Below are 16,916 nucleotides of genomic sequence, written 5' to 3'. Positions count from 1 at the left end.
TCAACTTTTCAGAAAAGCCAACTAGAGCTTTGATTGGGGTTGCATTGACTTCATTGACTGATTTGGGGAACACATTCAGTCAGATCATCTTCTTTGTCCTTTCCTTCAGCTTTAAAATTTTCTTTATAGAGTCCTCTTGTATTTTTAGTTAATGCTTATAAGCTTTATAATTTTATTGCTATTATGAATGATATCTTATCTTCATTTATATTTTGAACTGGTTATTGCTGGCATAGAGAAATGTTATTGATTTTTGTAGGTTGATCTTGCACCTAGCCACCTTACTAACCTCTGTTATTAGTTCTAATTTAGTTTCCTATTTAGTTCTATGTAGGTAATCTTGTCAACTTCAAATAGTGACGATATTTATCTTCCTTTCTAATAGTTACACTACTTTTAATTTTTATTTCCTTATAACTTTACCCAGGTCTTCCAGTACCATGCTAAATAGTATCAGTGAGAGTGACCATCTTTATTATGTTCTCTTTCTTAAAGGAAATAAGTCTACAGTTTCTCCATTAAGCATAATGCTTCTTGTATGACTTTGGTTTATACATTTATTAAATCAAAGAAGTTCTTTCTATTCCTAATTTTTAAAAAGTGTTTATCAAATACCTTTTCTGCATACTTTAAGAAAGTCAACCTGGACACTTGGTCTGTCACAATGCTAGAAAAAGAAATTCAAAACATGCTTTTTCTCAGACCACTGGGGCCTCATTAAATGCAGTGTAAGTGCATGGTAGGCTCTGACAAGCTGCAGTACTAGTAAGGCTGTGGGACCTTCAGGAATATTAGAACCAACCAGTTGCCATTGAGTTGACCTTTTGGTTAGCAGCTGAGTACATTAACCAAGGACTCCAGGAATGTTAGAAGGGAAAGCTTAACACATCCAAAGGGGAAAAAATTATTAATAATTTATTATGTGCCAAGCCTCACAATAACTCTTTGAGGTAAGTACCATTATTATCCCCAATTTATAGATGTGGAAACTGAGGTACAGAGTAATTCAGTAACTTACCCAAGACCACACAGGTAGTAAGTGATGGACCTGGGTCTGGATCTCAGGCAGCCTGGCTCTGGGACCCACACTATTCCACTATGCCATCTCACAAAAGCAGTCTGTCTGAAGTGGAAGTTTGTATCAACGATAGCTGAGAGCTTGAAGAGACATTTGCTTATTAGAAGATATCGTGACTTACACATGTTCCCATATATCTCTATGATATGCTTTAGAAATATATATAAAATATTTTGAATCTAAGTGGCTATAGTGAATTGGTATGTTGTTCTTGTTTGAAGGTCAGCATTGAATCAGTGCCCTGAATTTTAAGTCTGGTGGCCATTCCATGGACCTTTCCACCTAATACCAACAACCACTCACCAAGCATTTTCTACCTGTTAGTCACTGTTCTAAAGTTACACGCCTTAGTATCGGCAGTATTGTCGTGGAGGCTGTCCTGTGCATTGTCGGGTGTTTATCAGAGCCTGTGGCCTCTACACTAGATGCCAGTAGCACCGTCTTCCCACTGTGACATCCAAAAATATCACCAGACATTTTCAAATGTCTCCTGGGAGGATTGCCTCTGGTTGAGAATCACTACATTAGTGCATTTAATTCTTAAAAAAAAACCTCATGTGATAACTACTATTGTTATCATTTCCATTTTATCAATGAGGAAATGAAGCTTACATAGAAATTAAGTGACACCTAATTGGTGTTACAGCTGGGATCAAATGCAGGCCTCTGACTTGAAGCTTAACCATGAAACTTTGATGCCTTCCAACTAGCTATAGATCTAAATGAATTGTATACAGTATGATCCCTTGGGGCCTCAGAAATTCTCAAGAACATCTTTTTGACCTGATTCCTGCAGATACTGGGATCTGAAAAGTGGAACTTGCATACGAATCTTCAATGGCCACCAAGGGACAGTCACTTGCATGGATTTATATAAGAACAAGCTTGTATCTGGAGCAAGAGATTGCCAGGTGAAAGGTGAGAAAGAAATACTTTAAACTTTCTAAGAAGTTTCCCCAAATCCATGAGTTCCCAAATGTTCATGGGCTTTGGCCATTTCTATAGGTATTAATTTATTCTTTTATTCATCCATATTCATCAATCCATTCATTCTCTGTGTTAGATATAGAGGAGAAAAAAATGAATATGATATGGCTCTTTAGATATGACTGTATATTCCCTCAAGAGGCTCATAGTCTCCTAACAGAGAGAGATATGAAAATATATAAATGGAGAATATAATAACTTTATGAATGATAACAGCTGCCATTTATCGAGTACTAACTTTATGACTCCGGTGGCATAGTGGCTAAGCGTCAGCAGTTCAGATCCTTCAGGCGCTCCTTGGAAACTCTGTGGGGCAGTTCTACTCTGACCTATAGGGTCGCTATGGGTTGGAATTGATTCGACGGCAATGGGTTTGGTTTTTTTTTTTTAACTTTGTGACAGGCACTGTGATGGGTGCTTTACATCCATTAACTTACTCAACCCTCACAAGAACTCCGCAGGTGGATGCAGAGGATCCCGTTGCCATTGAGTCGGTTCTGAAACTCACAGTGACCCTGTAGGACAGAGTATAACTGCCCTGTAGGGTGTCCAAGGCTGTAATCTTCACCAAAGCAGCCTGCTGCATCTTTGTCTCCCAAGAAGTGGCTGGTGGGTTCAAACTGTCAACCTTTCAGTTAGCAGCGGAGCGCTTAACCACTGCTCCACAAGTACACCTGGATGCAGAGGCATTCTAGTTGATTCACTTCCAAAATTCAGAGAGGAAAACAACTTGCCTCCAATCAAAGCTGCTTTTTGGTTGAGTTGGGAGTTGAACCGAGGGCTGTCTAGCTCTAAATCATGTGCTCCTAACCACACGCAGATTTCTAAGGCACCAAAGAAATGAGAGTAAATGAGGGAAAGCTCCACTGACAGGGAGCTATTTGAGTATAGTTTTGAGGCTTACTAGTTTTACAGGCAGAGAGGAGGGAGCCGTTAGGGCTTTCCAAGCACAGAGAACATGCACAGAAAGATGAAAGAAAACAGTGTATCAGAGATTTTCCAGTTGTTGGTGTGGCTGGACTGCAGTGTGTGGTGTTGGCAGTTAGGCTGGTAAGTTAATTTGGAGCCAGAGTATAAAGGGCTTTCTGCATCATGGTAGGAGGTTGACCTGTATCCTACAGGACATGAGGCGCTACAAATGCGTTTTAAGCTGGGGATTGATGTGATTAAATGTGTATTTTAGAAAGATAACTCTAGTGATAATGTGGAGGAAGGGTTTGGAGTAGGGTGACTATCTGGAGGCAGCAGACAAGTTAAGACACTCTTCAGTCTAGAGAACTGTGCTGCTGTCTCCAGAACATCTGAGAACAGGCAAATGGGAAGAAACTCAGATGGATGAGTTTACGTTAGATGGCTCAGACTAGAGGAAGATTTCTAGAAGGAGATTTGGCAGGATTTAACCATCAATTCCACCACCTGTCTGTCAGTGAAGATGACTCAGGACCAGGCAAAATTTCATTCTGTTGTACATGGGGTCGCCATGACTTGGAGCTGACTCACTGGCAATTAACAACAAAAAAACCATGAACTGAATATGAGAAGTGAGAAAAATGATGAGGCCAAAACTTTTAATTCAGGCCATTGTGTGTATAGAAAGGCCATTAAAGGAAATAGGGACTATAGGGGAAGACCAGGTATGCTGAGGAATAAGGGAGGAGGTGATAGGTTCAATTTTGGGCATGCTGAGTGTCATAGAATATTCGCCCTCCAAAGATGTCCACATTCTAATACTTGGAACCTATGACTATGTTATCTTACATGGTGTCTTAGTTATCTAGTGCTGCTTTAACAGAAATACCACAAGTGGATGGCTTTAACAAAGAGATATTTATTTTCTCATAGTCTAGTAGGTTACAAGTCCAAATTCAGGGGAAAGCTTACTCTGTCTCTTGGCTCTGAAGGAAGGTCTTTCTCGTCAATCTTCTCCTGGCCGAGGAGCTTCTCCGGCACAGAGACCCTGAGTCCAAAGGATGCGCTCTGGTCGTGGTGCTGCTTTCTCGGTGGTGTGAGGTGCCCAGCTCTCTGCTTGCTTCCCTTTCCTTTTATATCTTAAGAGATAAAAGGTAGTGCAGGCCACACCCCAGGGAAACTCCCTTTACCTTGGATCAGGGAGGTGACCTGAGTAAGGGTGGTGTTACAATCCCACCCTAATCCTCTGGACATAAAATTACAATCACAAAATGGAGGACAACCACACAATGCTGGGAATCAGTGGCCTAACCAAGCTGACGTATTTTCGAGGGGACACAATTCAATCCATGACATTCCACCCTTTGGCCCCCCAAAAATCACATCCTTGTAACATGCAAAACATATTCACCCCGTCATATCATAGCAAAAGTCTTAGCTCCAAGTCCAAAATCCAAAAATTCCTCTTCATCTGTGAAATCTAGAATACAAGTTATATGCTTGCAACAGTACAATGGCAGAACAGGCACAAGCTAGAGATTTCCATTGCAAATGGGAGTAACTGAAGGGAAAGAAGGAGTAACAGGCACCAAGCAAGTCAACAGACACATTACATTAGCCTTCAAGGCTTTGAAAATAACCTTCTTTTCTCTGAGACAATTTATGCAATAACCCTGCCTCCAGCCTCTAGGTATTAGCCACAATCTCCAGATTCTGAGTGGCAGCCCCTTGGCCTTGGGCTTCAGCTCTGCCTTCTAGGCCCACTGGAACAGCAACTCTGCTCCCTCGGCTTTAGGCGCACCATTCTCCTAGTCCATCTGAGTGGTGACTCCACCCTTAGAAACACCAGAGGCCATGGCTGTATGCTTTGAGACCCATGAGGACATGGCCATACCTTTTGAGACTGAGGCAGCTCGGCTTCTTGTGTTGTATCTTCAGGTTCTGTTTCCTGGTTTCTTGGCCTTTCAGCTGCTCAAGCCTCATGCCTGCATCTGCCCTGTTGGGGCAAGTGTTCCAAAGCTCTGTAGCTCCACTGATAAGTGCCTGGTGGCACCCCACTCCACCAAGAAGCCTCCTGCACACAGGTGCTCAGCCCTCTGGTTCCATGGGTGGGAAAGCCTAGCTCCACTGATAAGTGTCTGGAGGCCTCCTACCCCACCAGGAAGCCTCCTGAGCACAGGCACTCAGCTCTCTGGCTCCATGGGTGGGCTCTAGCACTGTCCGGCGCTGGTCTCCTGGTTCTCCAGCTGCTGGTTCTCTGCTGTTGCCAGCTCTCTGCTGCTGCAGGTTCTCTGCTGCACTGGTCCTCTGCCACTGTTGAAACTCTATCCATTCACAGTTTCGAAACTGCTTCCACATTTTAAGTATCTGTTACAGCAGCACCCCACTCTCAGTACCAAATTCTGTCTTAGTTATCTAGTGCTGCTTTAACAGAAATACCACAAATGGATGGCTTTAACAAAGAGGAATTTATTTTCTCACAGCCTAGTAGGTTACAAGTCCAAATTCAGGGTGTTGGCTCCAGGGGAAGGCTTACTTTGTCGGCTCTGGAGAAAGGTCCTGGTCCTCAATCTTCCCCTGGCCGAAGAGCTTCTCAGACGCAGAGATCCCGTGTCCAAAGGACGTGCTCTGCTCGTGGTGCTGCTTTCTTGGTGGTATGAGGTCCCCAACTCTCTGCTTGCTTCCCTTTTATCTCTTAAGAGATAAAGGGTGGTGCAGGCCACACCCCAGGGAAACTGCCTCCACATTGGATCAGGGAGGTGACCTGCATAAAGGTGGTGTTACAATCCCACCCTAATCTTTCAACATACAATTACAATCACAAAGTAGAGGACAACCACACAATACTGGGAATCGTGGCCTAACCAAGTTGACACATATTTTTGGGGGGACACAATTCAATCCATGACACATGGCAAAAGGGACTTTGCAGGTGTGATTAAATTAGGTTAAGGAGATCACCCTCGATTATCTGGGTAGGCCCAATGTAATCACATGGGCCCTTAAAAACAGAGAAACTTTCCTGGCTGTGATCAAAGGGAGATGTGACTATGAAAGAATGGTCAGATTAATGCTATGTTGCTGATTGTGGAGATGGAAGAAGGGGGCCATAAGGTAAGGAATGTGGGTGATCTCTAGACACTGGAAAAGGCAAGGAAATGAATTTTCCTTCAGCACCTTCAGAAAGGAACACATCCTTACTGGTACTTTGTTCTTTAGTCCTGTAAGATCCATGTTAGACTTCTATAGGATAATAAATGTGTATAGTTTTAAGCCACTAAACTTATGGTAATTTGTTTTGGCAGCCATAGGAAACTAATACATTGAGTATGAGATTCCCGAGAGCATCCAGGTGAGGATTTCCAGCAGGCAGACATAGGTGTGGATATACCCAGCTGGGGCTCCAAATATGTTGGCTTAGTATTTTTCAATTAGAATTAATGGTGGAAGTCACAAGTGTGGATGACATTTCCCCAGAAAAGCAGGAGGAAAGAGTGAAAAGAGTCTAAGTAGGCAACTGCATAGAGCCAAAGTTTATTATGTGTTACCAGAGGCAGGTTCAAGGGGGCAAGGGGTACTTACTGCTTAAGAGGCACTGGGTTTCTCTTCAGGGTAATGGAAAAAAATTGGAAATGAATAGTGGATATTGTTGTTGTCCTTGTTAGCTACCACTGAATTGGCCACCAACTTGTTGTGACCCCATGCAAAACTATAGAAAACACTGCCCGGTCCTGTGCCATCTCCATGATCTGTTTCAGATTGAACCATTGTGATCCATAGGGTCGTGGATGGCTGATTTGCAGAAGCAGATTGCCAGGCCTTTTTTCCTCATCTGTCTTAGTCTGGAAGCTCCACTGAAACCTGTTCAGCATCATAGCAACATGGAACTCTCCACCTACGGATGGTGACTGTATGAGGTGCATTGGCCAAGAACTGACCCTGGAGTCCCTGGGTGGTGCAGTTAATAGGCTTGCTGCTAACCAAATGGTTGGTGGCTTGAGTCCACCCAGAGGCCCCTCAGAAGAAAATCCTGGCAATCTACTTCCAAAAAATCAGCCACTGAAAACCCTATGGAGCACAGTTCTACTCTGACACTTATGGGGTCACCATGAGTCAGAGCTGACTCCATGGCAACTTGGCACAACGTAGCGAATGCAATTAATGTCACTGAATTGGACACGTAAAAAAGGCTGAAATGAAAAATGTGTATGTGTGAAAAGAGAAGAGAAACAAGGGACTGAAGCCACTGCATGTTAGAGGAAGGCGAAGGAGAACATGTGGCAGAAGGACAGTGAAGTGGTGTTACACACTCAAACACACAGACCTGCTTGAGGGATTTTACTTCCTACATCTGCTCCCTCTTCTACCTGACTGAATACCTAATTACTGAGAATGCTTTGAGGAGTGGAGCAGAAAGGATAAAAAACATCTGGGTGAGGTTTGGCAATGGAAGGGCAGACAAGATCTTCAAGCCTGCTGGGAGAGTACCAGCAGGGCTGGGACTGGAGTGAGGCCCCTTAGGTCCTTGTCTAAGGCCGAAAATTTAAAGGTCCACCCAAGAGCTCAGTAATCAATATAAATTTTTTTTTATTTCTTTTTTTTAAATTTAATTTAATTTTTGGTGAAAATATATAAAGCAAAACCCACTCCTATTCCACAGTTTCTAGACATAATGATCAGTGACATTGGTTCCCTTCTTCACGCTGTGTCAGCATTCTCGTTATCTCTGTTCTAGTTGTTTCACTTCCATTTACTTAATCTCCCTGCCCCCAACCTTCTCATCTATGCTTTAAAATAGCTATTGAAATACAGATAACTTTTTAAAACGCAATTCTCAAGGGTGACAATCTTTACTCTTTGGGCTAAGCTGTTATTTAGTTTAAAGGTGACTTCAGGGAATAGTTTCAACTCAAGGTTTGAAGAGCAACACAAGGCCATAGTCTCAGAGGCTCCTCCGGACTCAATAGGTCCAGTAAGTCTGAATTCTTTAAGAATTTGGAGTTCTGTTCCACGTTGTTCTCCCTTTTTATCAAGATTCATCTACTGTGTCCCTGATCAAAATATTCAGTAGTGGTAGCCAGGCGTCATCTAGTTCTGGTCTCAAGGTAGAGAAGGCAGTGGTTCATGGAGACAGTTAGTCCTGTACTCATGTAGACAATTAGTCCTGTAGTCCAGTTCCTTCTCTGATTCTTAGGTTTTGTTCTTTTTATTTGTTCCAGACAAATAAAGACCAACAGTTGTATCTAAGGTAGCTGCTCTTCAGCTTTTAAGACCCCAGACACTACTTACCATGCTGGGAGGTAGAACAAAAGCTTTAAAAATTATATTATGCCAATTGGCAGGAGAGCAGTGGGGTGCAGACCTCAAAATCTTGTAAAAAGACCAGACTTAATGGTCTGACTGAGAGTAGAAGGACCCCGGATGTCATGGTCCTCAGACCTTCTGTTAGCCCAAGACTGGAACTATTCCCAAAACCAACTCTTCAGACAGGGATTAGACTGGACTATGAGATAGAAAATGACACTGGTGAGAATTGAGCTTCTTAGCTCAAGTAGACACATGAGACTATGTAGGCAGCTCCTGTCTTAAAGGGAGATGAGAAAGCAGAAGGGGACAAAAGTGGGCTGAATGGACATGGGGAATACAGGGTGGAGAGAAGTGTGCTGTCTCATTAGGGGGAGAGCAACTAGGAGTATACAGCAAGGTGTATATAAATTTTTATATGAGAGACTGACTGGATTTGTAAACTTTCACTTAAAGCACAATAAAAATTATAAAAAAAAAGAATTCTATTATGTCAGTAGATTGGATTGTCCTACACCCCCAAACCAAAACTAATCCCATGAGGTGAATGCTTATTAATATTAGGACAAGATAAATATTTTAATAAAAGTCAAAATTAATGTAGAAAATCCACAATGAACAAAATATCATTTACCTTACCCTCATCCTCGCCCCCACCACTGGCCTGCCTGTGTCCCACCTGCCTGAGTTACAAAATAGAATGAAAATGAGACAATTAGAGGGCTGAAGGTAACACTCCCTCCCCCTACTTTTAAAATTCTTTAAACCAGGGTTCCTTTTCCTTACCAGGGAATCTTATAATACAACTTTCAATTCTCCTATTGCTAATTTGATAAAAGGGTCAAGAGGTATATGTAGTAAATAAGTGAAGAAAAACACACTTAAATAGTTAGGGTTAACCTAGCTTAAGAGCATGGCCTCTGGATCCAGAGTCCCTGGGTTCAAATCTCAGCTCTGCCACTCAGCCATTTGTGTGATCTTGAGCAAGTTAATGGATCTCTCTATGCTTCAATTTTCTCATCTGTAATGTGGGAAATAATAATTGTACCTGCTTTGTTAAGATGATGAGTTATTACATACAAAGCACTTTGGATGGTAGCTGGCTCATTCTCAGTGCTATGTCGATAGTAGTTATTGTTGTTATTTTGTCTTAGGCTGCTCATTCTGTTGCCTGAAGAAGAAGGTAGTTTGGAGGCTGAGGAAGCAGATGTTACTACCGTCATCCCGAATACATCGTGCCCACCTTCACCTTCTTTCTTCTGTTCTCCCGGCGCCCATGCGTTCTCGTATCTACCGCAGTGGTTTTAACGCAGTTTACGTAGAAACAGCATTAGGCTCGCCCCCTCCATGACAGTTTCTCAAATAATAAGTCTAAAAGTAAGATTCCGAAATATTAAAAAATGTAAATAGACCTCTTTCTTTTCTTTTGCAGATAGTAGGTGAGGGTCAGGAGAACAGCCTGTGGGAGAATGATTACTTAAACACAGGCTATGGTTTTCCTGAAATCTACTTAGTAGCAAGTGTTGTTTGGGCTTGAAACCAACTAGTTACCATGAAGTTAACGCCAACTCATGGCATCCCCGTATGTGTCAGAGTAGAACTGTGCTCCATAGGATTTTCAGCGGTTGATTTTTTTAAAAGTAGATCGCCAAGTCTTTCTTCTGAGGTGAGAACTTGAACCTGCAACCTTTCTGTTAGCAGCTGAGCACTTAACCGTTTGCACCATTCAGGGACTCGTTTCAGGCTTGAGGAAGAGACTTATTGGAGACAGCTGTTCAGCATTTGGACCCAATGCTGAGTCTGAGGGTCACAGCCAGGTCTTATGCATTGCTGGCTATTGAGGGCCTCTGGTCAGGTGCTCTCTGCTGCCGGTGGATGGAGCTGTTGGTGAGCCTGAGGAGAGCCCGGCCAGGGGAAGGCCTCTTGGACTCTGACTTGATAGGCTCTGCTAGTCTTTGCTTCTGGGATGGGGAGCAGACTCAATTGTAATCATCCCCATCCTCTATTCCTCCCCTACACCCCATCCCTCTAGTGTGGGATCTAGACACAGGGAAGTGCCTGAAGACGTTTAAGCACAAAGACCCCATCTTGGCCACCAGGATCAGTGACACCTACATTGTGAGCAGCTGTGAGCGAGGGATGGTCAAGGTGTGGCATGTTGCCACGGCCCAGCTGGTGAAGGTGAGAGGGTAGGGCTGTAGGAGACTGGTGGTCTCCCCCATGGAGCTCTCCAGGCCATCCTAGAGTGACTGAGTTACGGTAGACAGGAGGGGCAGACGTGAGAGCTGTAGTGAAAGACCGACAAAGGAGGGTGTTCTGGGTTGTGGTGGGTCAGGGATCCCCACCCACATTGTGACCCATGTTGTCATAGGGCTGGTAGAGCAAGGCTGCCGTCTGACTGAGCACAAAGTATAGGCCCTGGGGCCTTTTTAAGAGCAGAAGAGGACAACTACCTTTTTCTCTTCCAGAGTATTCCAGCCTGGTGCTGAAATGGGGCAAGGGGATGAACAAAGCCATGCTTTTTTCTCTTTACTCTCTGATGAGGAGAAAACATTGGCTATCTTGAAAGTGATTAAATGTTCACAAAAAATAGTGTTGCTGGATCTGAACTCCCTGATCCTTGTGCGTGGTATTGAGATACTGTTTGTGCCAGGAACATAAGCTCTCAGTAAGAAGCTGCTGGCCTGGCTTCTGGACTTTTCCCACCAATCTTGTTGTCACTGTGGTCTAACCAGCAGTGGCAGGCACAGGGATGCCCCAGGTGCCCTCCCAGGGGTGGTGAATAATTGCTCATCCTCTGCCCTATTTGCAGAAGATGGTAGTTTCTGACCCTGTCTGATGGTCCAGGAGGAGGGGGCCTGCCCCAGTCATAGACTCATCAGGAGCAAGGCCTCTTCCTGATCACATTCCTCCTTTACTGGAGAGAGAGAGAGCTCTGGTGAGAAGGAGGTGTGGACTCCACTGGTCTTAGAGCAAAAGTGAAATCAGCTCAGGTAAATAGCAAGTGAGTGGCAGACATGGATTGCCTGAGTGTGGATTTGGGATGCATCTAAAGAAGCCTCCAGCTTAGGCCCTAGGAGGCGGTCATAATCTGAGTGGGCTGAAACCAGTGGCATCCTTTCTTGCAGACTCTCAACGGCCACGAGGGAGCGGTGAAGTGCCTGTGCTTTGACCAGTGGCATCTCCTCTCAGGAAGTGCTGACGGCCTAGTCATGGCCTGGAGCATGGTGGGAAAGTACGAGAGATGCCTCATGGCCTTCAAGCATCCCAAGTAAGTGCTGGCGAGGCCTTGACTGCTGACCTCCATGCTCTCCCCTTTGCCGACACAGCCGAGGCTCTGTGCTGTGCTGGCCTCTTTTCCTTTCTGTGCCTCACTCATTTCTGCTTTCCTCCTCTCCCACCTGTTACCAATTTTTCCCACCACCCTCTCTGCTCAGCCATCTCCTCTCCTGCCCTCATTGTTTCTCTCAAGAAATAATAATAGGTGTGGTGATTGAGAAGTTATTGAAACTTTATCCTTACGACAGAAGTGATAAATTTATGCCTGTTACCTACCAAACAATGCTAAGTCTCGTAAACTTTAAGTTCCTGGAACTGGTCTTTGTCCCAGTAAGCTTGTGTTCATAAAAGCTTAAATTATACAAATGCCAAAGGTTTAAAAATAACCAAGGGCTTAAAAAAGGAGCTTAGAAGGCTGTGGGCTACAGGCTGTTCCAGGACAGCAAATGGATTTCACTGTACACACCGATTCAAATTTAGTGGTGGTGTCTGCTTAGACCAAGCGAGTATCCTGAGGTCCCTCCTGGGCTTCTTTGGAAAGGGTATTGTGGTTCCTTACCATATTTTTTACACAAATAATGCACACCTTCTATGTTTGTTTGCCAACCGTGCCCCCCCCCCAGGTGTTTTGTTAAGTGCGCAATGCTAAATTTTTACAGCAACATTAAAAAAAAAAAAAGGGCATAGTGGCACTTATTAAAATATTTCACGGGGGGAGGGTGCAGTTGGCAAACAAATGTAGAAGGTGTACGTGATTTGCGTAAAAATACAGTAAAGATGTTACCATGGTCAAGACTTTCCAGGCTGTTCTACGCCACTAATGTACTGCATGAATAATTCTTCCCCTAGTGCATTATAAGAAATTCCAGGAAACTAAATGGTATTCTAACTGGTAAAACAAGTAAGTAGATTTTCTAGAGCATCTATTAGGGGATAGCTATTTAATAATGTATGGCCTAGATTTCCTTATATCCTCTTAGTAGCCTTTTAAGCAGGCACACTGGCATTGTTGGGGGCATAAGGGGATATAGGTGTGTATGTGTATATTCCCTGTGGTTTATCTCTGTGTTATCAACAGGTGGATGCAGGGAAGAACCTATGTTCAGTGATTTATCCAACTCCTAGGTGATTATCAGTGAGCTTCGCAGCATGTCATCTGGGTTATTGAGCCTTGACCTCAAAGATGGAGTCAAACTTAATGATGCCACCTAAAAATTGTAACTATAAGTTTTTCAACTCTTCCAAACATGATTCCATAGGTCTTAGTTTAGTTGTAAGAAACCAGTTTGTTCCTAGCAGTTTGGTTGTCATTCCTTGTTGTTGTTAAGCTGGCTCTGACTCACGGCAACCTTATGTATAACAGAGTGACACATTGCCTGATCCTGCACCATCTTCATGATTGTCGGTATGCTTGAGCCCCTTTGTTGCTGCAGCTATTGTGTCAATTCATCTCATTGAGGATTTCCTCATTTTTGCCCATCCTCTGCTTTACCAAACATGATGTCCTTTTCTAGCTATTGGTCTTTCCTGAGGATGTGTCCAGTGTAAGCAAGCCAAAGTCTCGCCATCCTCACTTCTAAGGGGCATTCTGATTGTACTTCTTCTAAGACTGGTTTGTTTGTTCTTCTGGCAGTCCATGATGTATCCAGTATTCTTTGCCAATGTCACAGTTTGAATGCATTGATTCTTCTTCTGTCTTTCTTCTTCTGTGTCCAGCTTTCACATGCAAAAACTATGGCTTGGGTCAGGTACACCGTAGTCATCTTTGCTTTTTAAAACTTTAAAGAGGTCTTTTGCAGCAGATTTTCCAAATGCAATGCATCTTGACTGCTGCTTCAGTGTGTCTTGACTGCTGCTTCAATGAGTGTTGATTATTGATCCAAGTAGAGTAAAATCCTGACAACTTCAGTTTTTTCTCCATTTATCGTGATGTTGTTTATCAGTCCAGTTGTGAGGAATTTTTTTTTTTTTTCTTTAAGTTTAGGGGTGATCCATATTAAAGCTGTAATCTTTGGCCTTCGTCAGTAAGTGCTTCAAAGTGTCACTTTCAGCAAGAAGGGTTGTGTCATCTGCATATCGCAGGTTGTTAATGAGTCTTCTTCAGTCCTGATGCAGTGTCTTCTTCATATAGCCCAGCTTCTTTAATTATCTGCTCAGTGTACAGGTTGAATAAGTAAGGTGAAAGAATACAACTCTGCTGCATACCTTTTTCAGTTTTGAACCATGCGATATCCTCTTGCTCTGTTTAAAAGACTGTCTCTTGATCCATGGACATGTTCTGCATGAGAACAATTAAGTGTTCTGGAATTCCCATTCTTCATAATGTTATTCATAATTCGTTATGATCTACACAGTGGAATACCTTCCCGTTGTTGATAAAACACAGGTAAACATCTTTCTGATATTCTCAGCTTTTGGCTAAGATCCATCTGACAATAGGAGTGATGTCCCTTGTTCTATGTCCTCTTCTGAAGCTGGCTTGAATTTCTGGCGGTTTCTTGTTGATGTATGGCTGTAGTAATTTTTTCATTATCTTCAGCTAAATTTTGCTACCATATGACATTCATGATATTCTTGGATAATTTCTGCATTCTGTTTGGTCACCTTTTTCTTTGAAATAGGCACAAATATGGATTTCTTTCAGTCAGTGGGTAGCTGTCTTCCAAATTATTTGACACAGACGAGTAAGCTGTGGTATGAGACAACTCCACTCAGAACAGCCCCAACATACATTTGGCTCTTGATACCTTGCTCAGTCACAGCAAAACCATAGGCACCTGGAGGACGTGGTCACTGCTCTTGCTTGTATGTGCCCCCACCACTCACCTGGACCAGTTCTGTGTATACGTAAGTGCTCAATAAATATTTTGAATTGTTTGGTACCCACTAACCAACCGAGGGCACTGGGACTGGGTAACCAACCCACTGCCGTTGAGTCAAATTGCTTGATAATGAGGACTAATTTGATGAAATGCCTTCCTGGAGAGTTCTAAAGATTGGACTGATCTTTTGGATATGGCATAGGTAAGGCAACAGATATAGTTGCTGTCTTTCTTTTGGTGGAAGAAGGGCTGGGGAAAGGAGTCTCCCTTTTGTTCTCTTGAGCCAATATTTTTTCAACCAAAATTAAAATTTTGCATATAGTGTGGGAAAGAAGTGAGATAAAGGAGGAAATTAGAGTATACAAAGTAGGGCTGACAGGGGTGCTAATCCTTAGGAAAGATTCTGTACTCTGCAGTGTTTTAAAAAAAAATTTTTTTAAACACCTTTATTCTTCAATGTTTTTTTTACCACAGCTGATGTTGTAATTAGGTTTTTTTTTGTTTTGCAATTTCTTTAATTACATAAAATTTATCATTAAAAAATGTACAGTTCAGTGGTTTTTAGCATATTCATACTGTCATGGAATCATCAGTACCATCTAACTCCAGAACATTTACATCACCCAAAAAAGAAAGCTTGTACCTGTTAAGTGTCACTTCCATTCCTCCTTCCCCCATCCCCCTAGCAACCAAGAATTTACCTTCTGTCTCTGTTGATTGGCCTATTCTGAATATTTTATATAAATAGAATCATATAATATGTAGTCTTTTGTGTATGGCTTCTTTCACTTAGCATGATGTTTTCAGGGTTCCCCACATAGTTGCATGTATCAGAGCTTCATTCCTTTTTGTGACTGAATAATATGCCACTGAATGGATATCCATTCATCCTTTGGTGGATGTTATATTCTACCATATGGCTACTGTAAATAGTACTGCTATTAACATTCAAGTAGATTTTTTAAAAATAATTTTTATTGTGCTTTAAGTGAAAGTTTACAAATCAAGTCAGTCTCTCACACGAAAACCCATGTACACCTTGCTGCACACTCCCAATTGCTCTCCCCCTAATGAGACAGCCTGCTCTCTCCCTCCACTCTCTCTTTTTGTGTCCTTTTCACCAGCGTCTAACCCCCTCCATCCTCTCATCTCCCCTCCAGGCAGGAGATGCCAACATAGTCTCAAGTGTCCACCTGATCCAAGAAGCTCACTCCTCACCAGCATCCCTCTGCAACCCATTGTCCAGTCCAATCCATGTCTGAAGAGTTGGCTTTGGGAATGGTTCCTGTCCTGGGCCAACAGAAAGTCTGGGGGTCATGACCACCGGGGCCCTTCCAGTCTCAGTCAGACCATTAAGTCTGGTCTTAGGAGAATTTGGGGTCTGCATCCCACTGCTCTCCTGCTCCCTCAGGGGTTCTCTGTCGTGTTCTCTGTCAGGACAGTCATCGGTTGTAGCTGGGCACCAGCTAATTCTTCTGGTCTCAGGATGATGTAGTCTCTGGTTCATGTGGCCTTTTCTGTCTCTTGGGCTCATAATCACCTTGTGTCCTTGGTGTTCTTCATTCTCCTTTGATCCAGGTGGGTTGAGACCAACTGATGCATCTTAGATGGGTGCTTGCTAGCGTTTAAGACTCCAGACGCCACTCTTCAAAGTGGGATGCAGAATGTTTTCTTAATAGATTTTATTATGCCAATTGACTTAGATGTCCCCTGAAACCACGGTCCCCAGACCCTTGCCCCTGCTAGACTGGCCTTCAAAGCATTCAGTTTATTCAGGAAACTTCTTTGCTTTTGGTTTAGACCAGTTGTGCTGACCTCCCCTGTATTGTGTGCTGTCTTTCCCTTCACCTAAAGTAGTTCTTCTCTACTATCTAATTAGTGAATACCCCTCTCTTACCCTCCCTCCTTCCCCCCTCTCGTAACCACAAAAGAATGTTTTCTTCTCAGTTTAAACTCTTTCTCAAGTTCTTATAATAATGGTCTTATACAATATTTGTCCTTTTGCAACTAATTTCAGTCAGCATAATGCCTTCCAGGTTCCTTCGTGTTATGAAATGTTTCACAGATTCCTCACTGTTCTTTATCGATGCATAGTATTCCATTGTGTGAATATACCATAATTTATTTATCCATTTATCTGTTGATGGGCACCTTGGTTGCTTCCATCTTTTTGCTATTGTAAACAGTGCTGCAGTAAACATGGGTGTGCATATATCTGTTCGTGTAAAGGCTCTTATTTCTCTAGGATATATTCCAAGGAGTGGGATTGCTGGATCATATGGTAGTTCTATTTCTAACTTTTTCAGGAAGCGCCAAATTGATTTCCAAAGTGGTTGTACCATTTGACATTCCCACCAGCAGTGTAGAAGTGTTCCAATCTCTGCACAGCCTCTCCAACATTTATTATTTAGTGGTTTTTGGATTAATGCCAGCCTTGTTGGAGTGAGATGAAATCTCATTGTAGTTTTTTTTATTTATTTTTATTTTTTTTATTAACTTTTATTGAGCTTCAAGTGAACGTTTACAAATCAAGTCAG

General features: G+C 42.8%; 1 protein-coding gene across 1 annotated transcript in view; it reads left to right on the top strand.

Moving 5' to 3' along the window:
* The window catches only part of FBXW10B (F-box and WD repeat domain containing 10B), a 78,437-nt gene extending 66,798 nt beyond the window's left edge, over positions 1-11,639 (top strand). The window contains 3 exon segments of the mRNA XM_064270367.1: positions 1,875-1,996; positions 10,311-10,459; positions 11,407-11,639. Coding sequence (XP_064126437.1) covers positions 1,875-1,996; positions 10,311-10,459; positions 11,407-11,553 — 418 coding nt within the window. The 3' untranslated portion in view covers positions 11,554-11,639.
* The last annotated feature ends 5,277 nt before the right edge of the window (positions 11,640-16,916 follow it).

This window comes from Loxodonta africana, chromosome 18 (genome assembly GCF_030014295.1).
Source record: "Loxodonta africana isolate mLoxAfr1 chromosome 18, mLoxAfr1.hap2, whole genome shotgun sequence".
NCBI classification, from domain to species: Eukaryota; Metazoa; Chordata; class Mammalia; order Proboscidea; family Elephantidae; genus Loxodonta; species Loxodonta africana.
The sequence above is the reverse complement of the archived record's forward strand: the minus strand, read 5'-3'. Positions and strand labels throughout refer to the sequence as shown.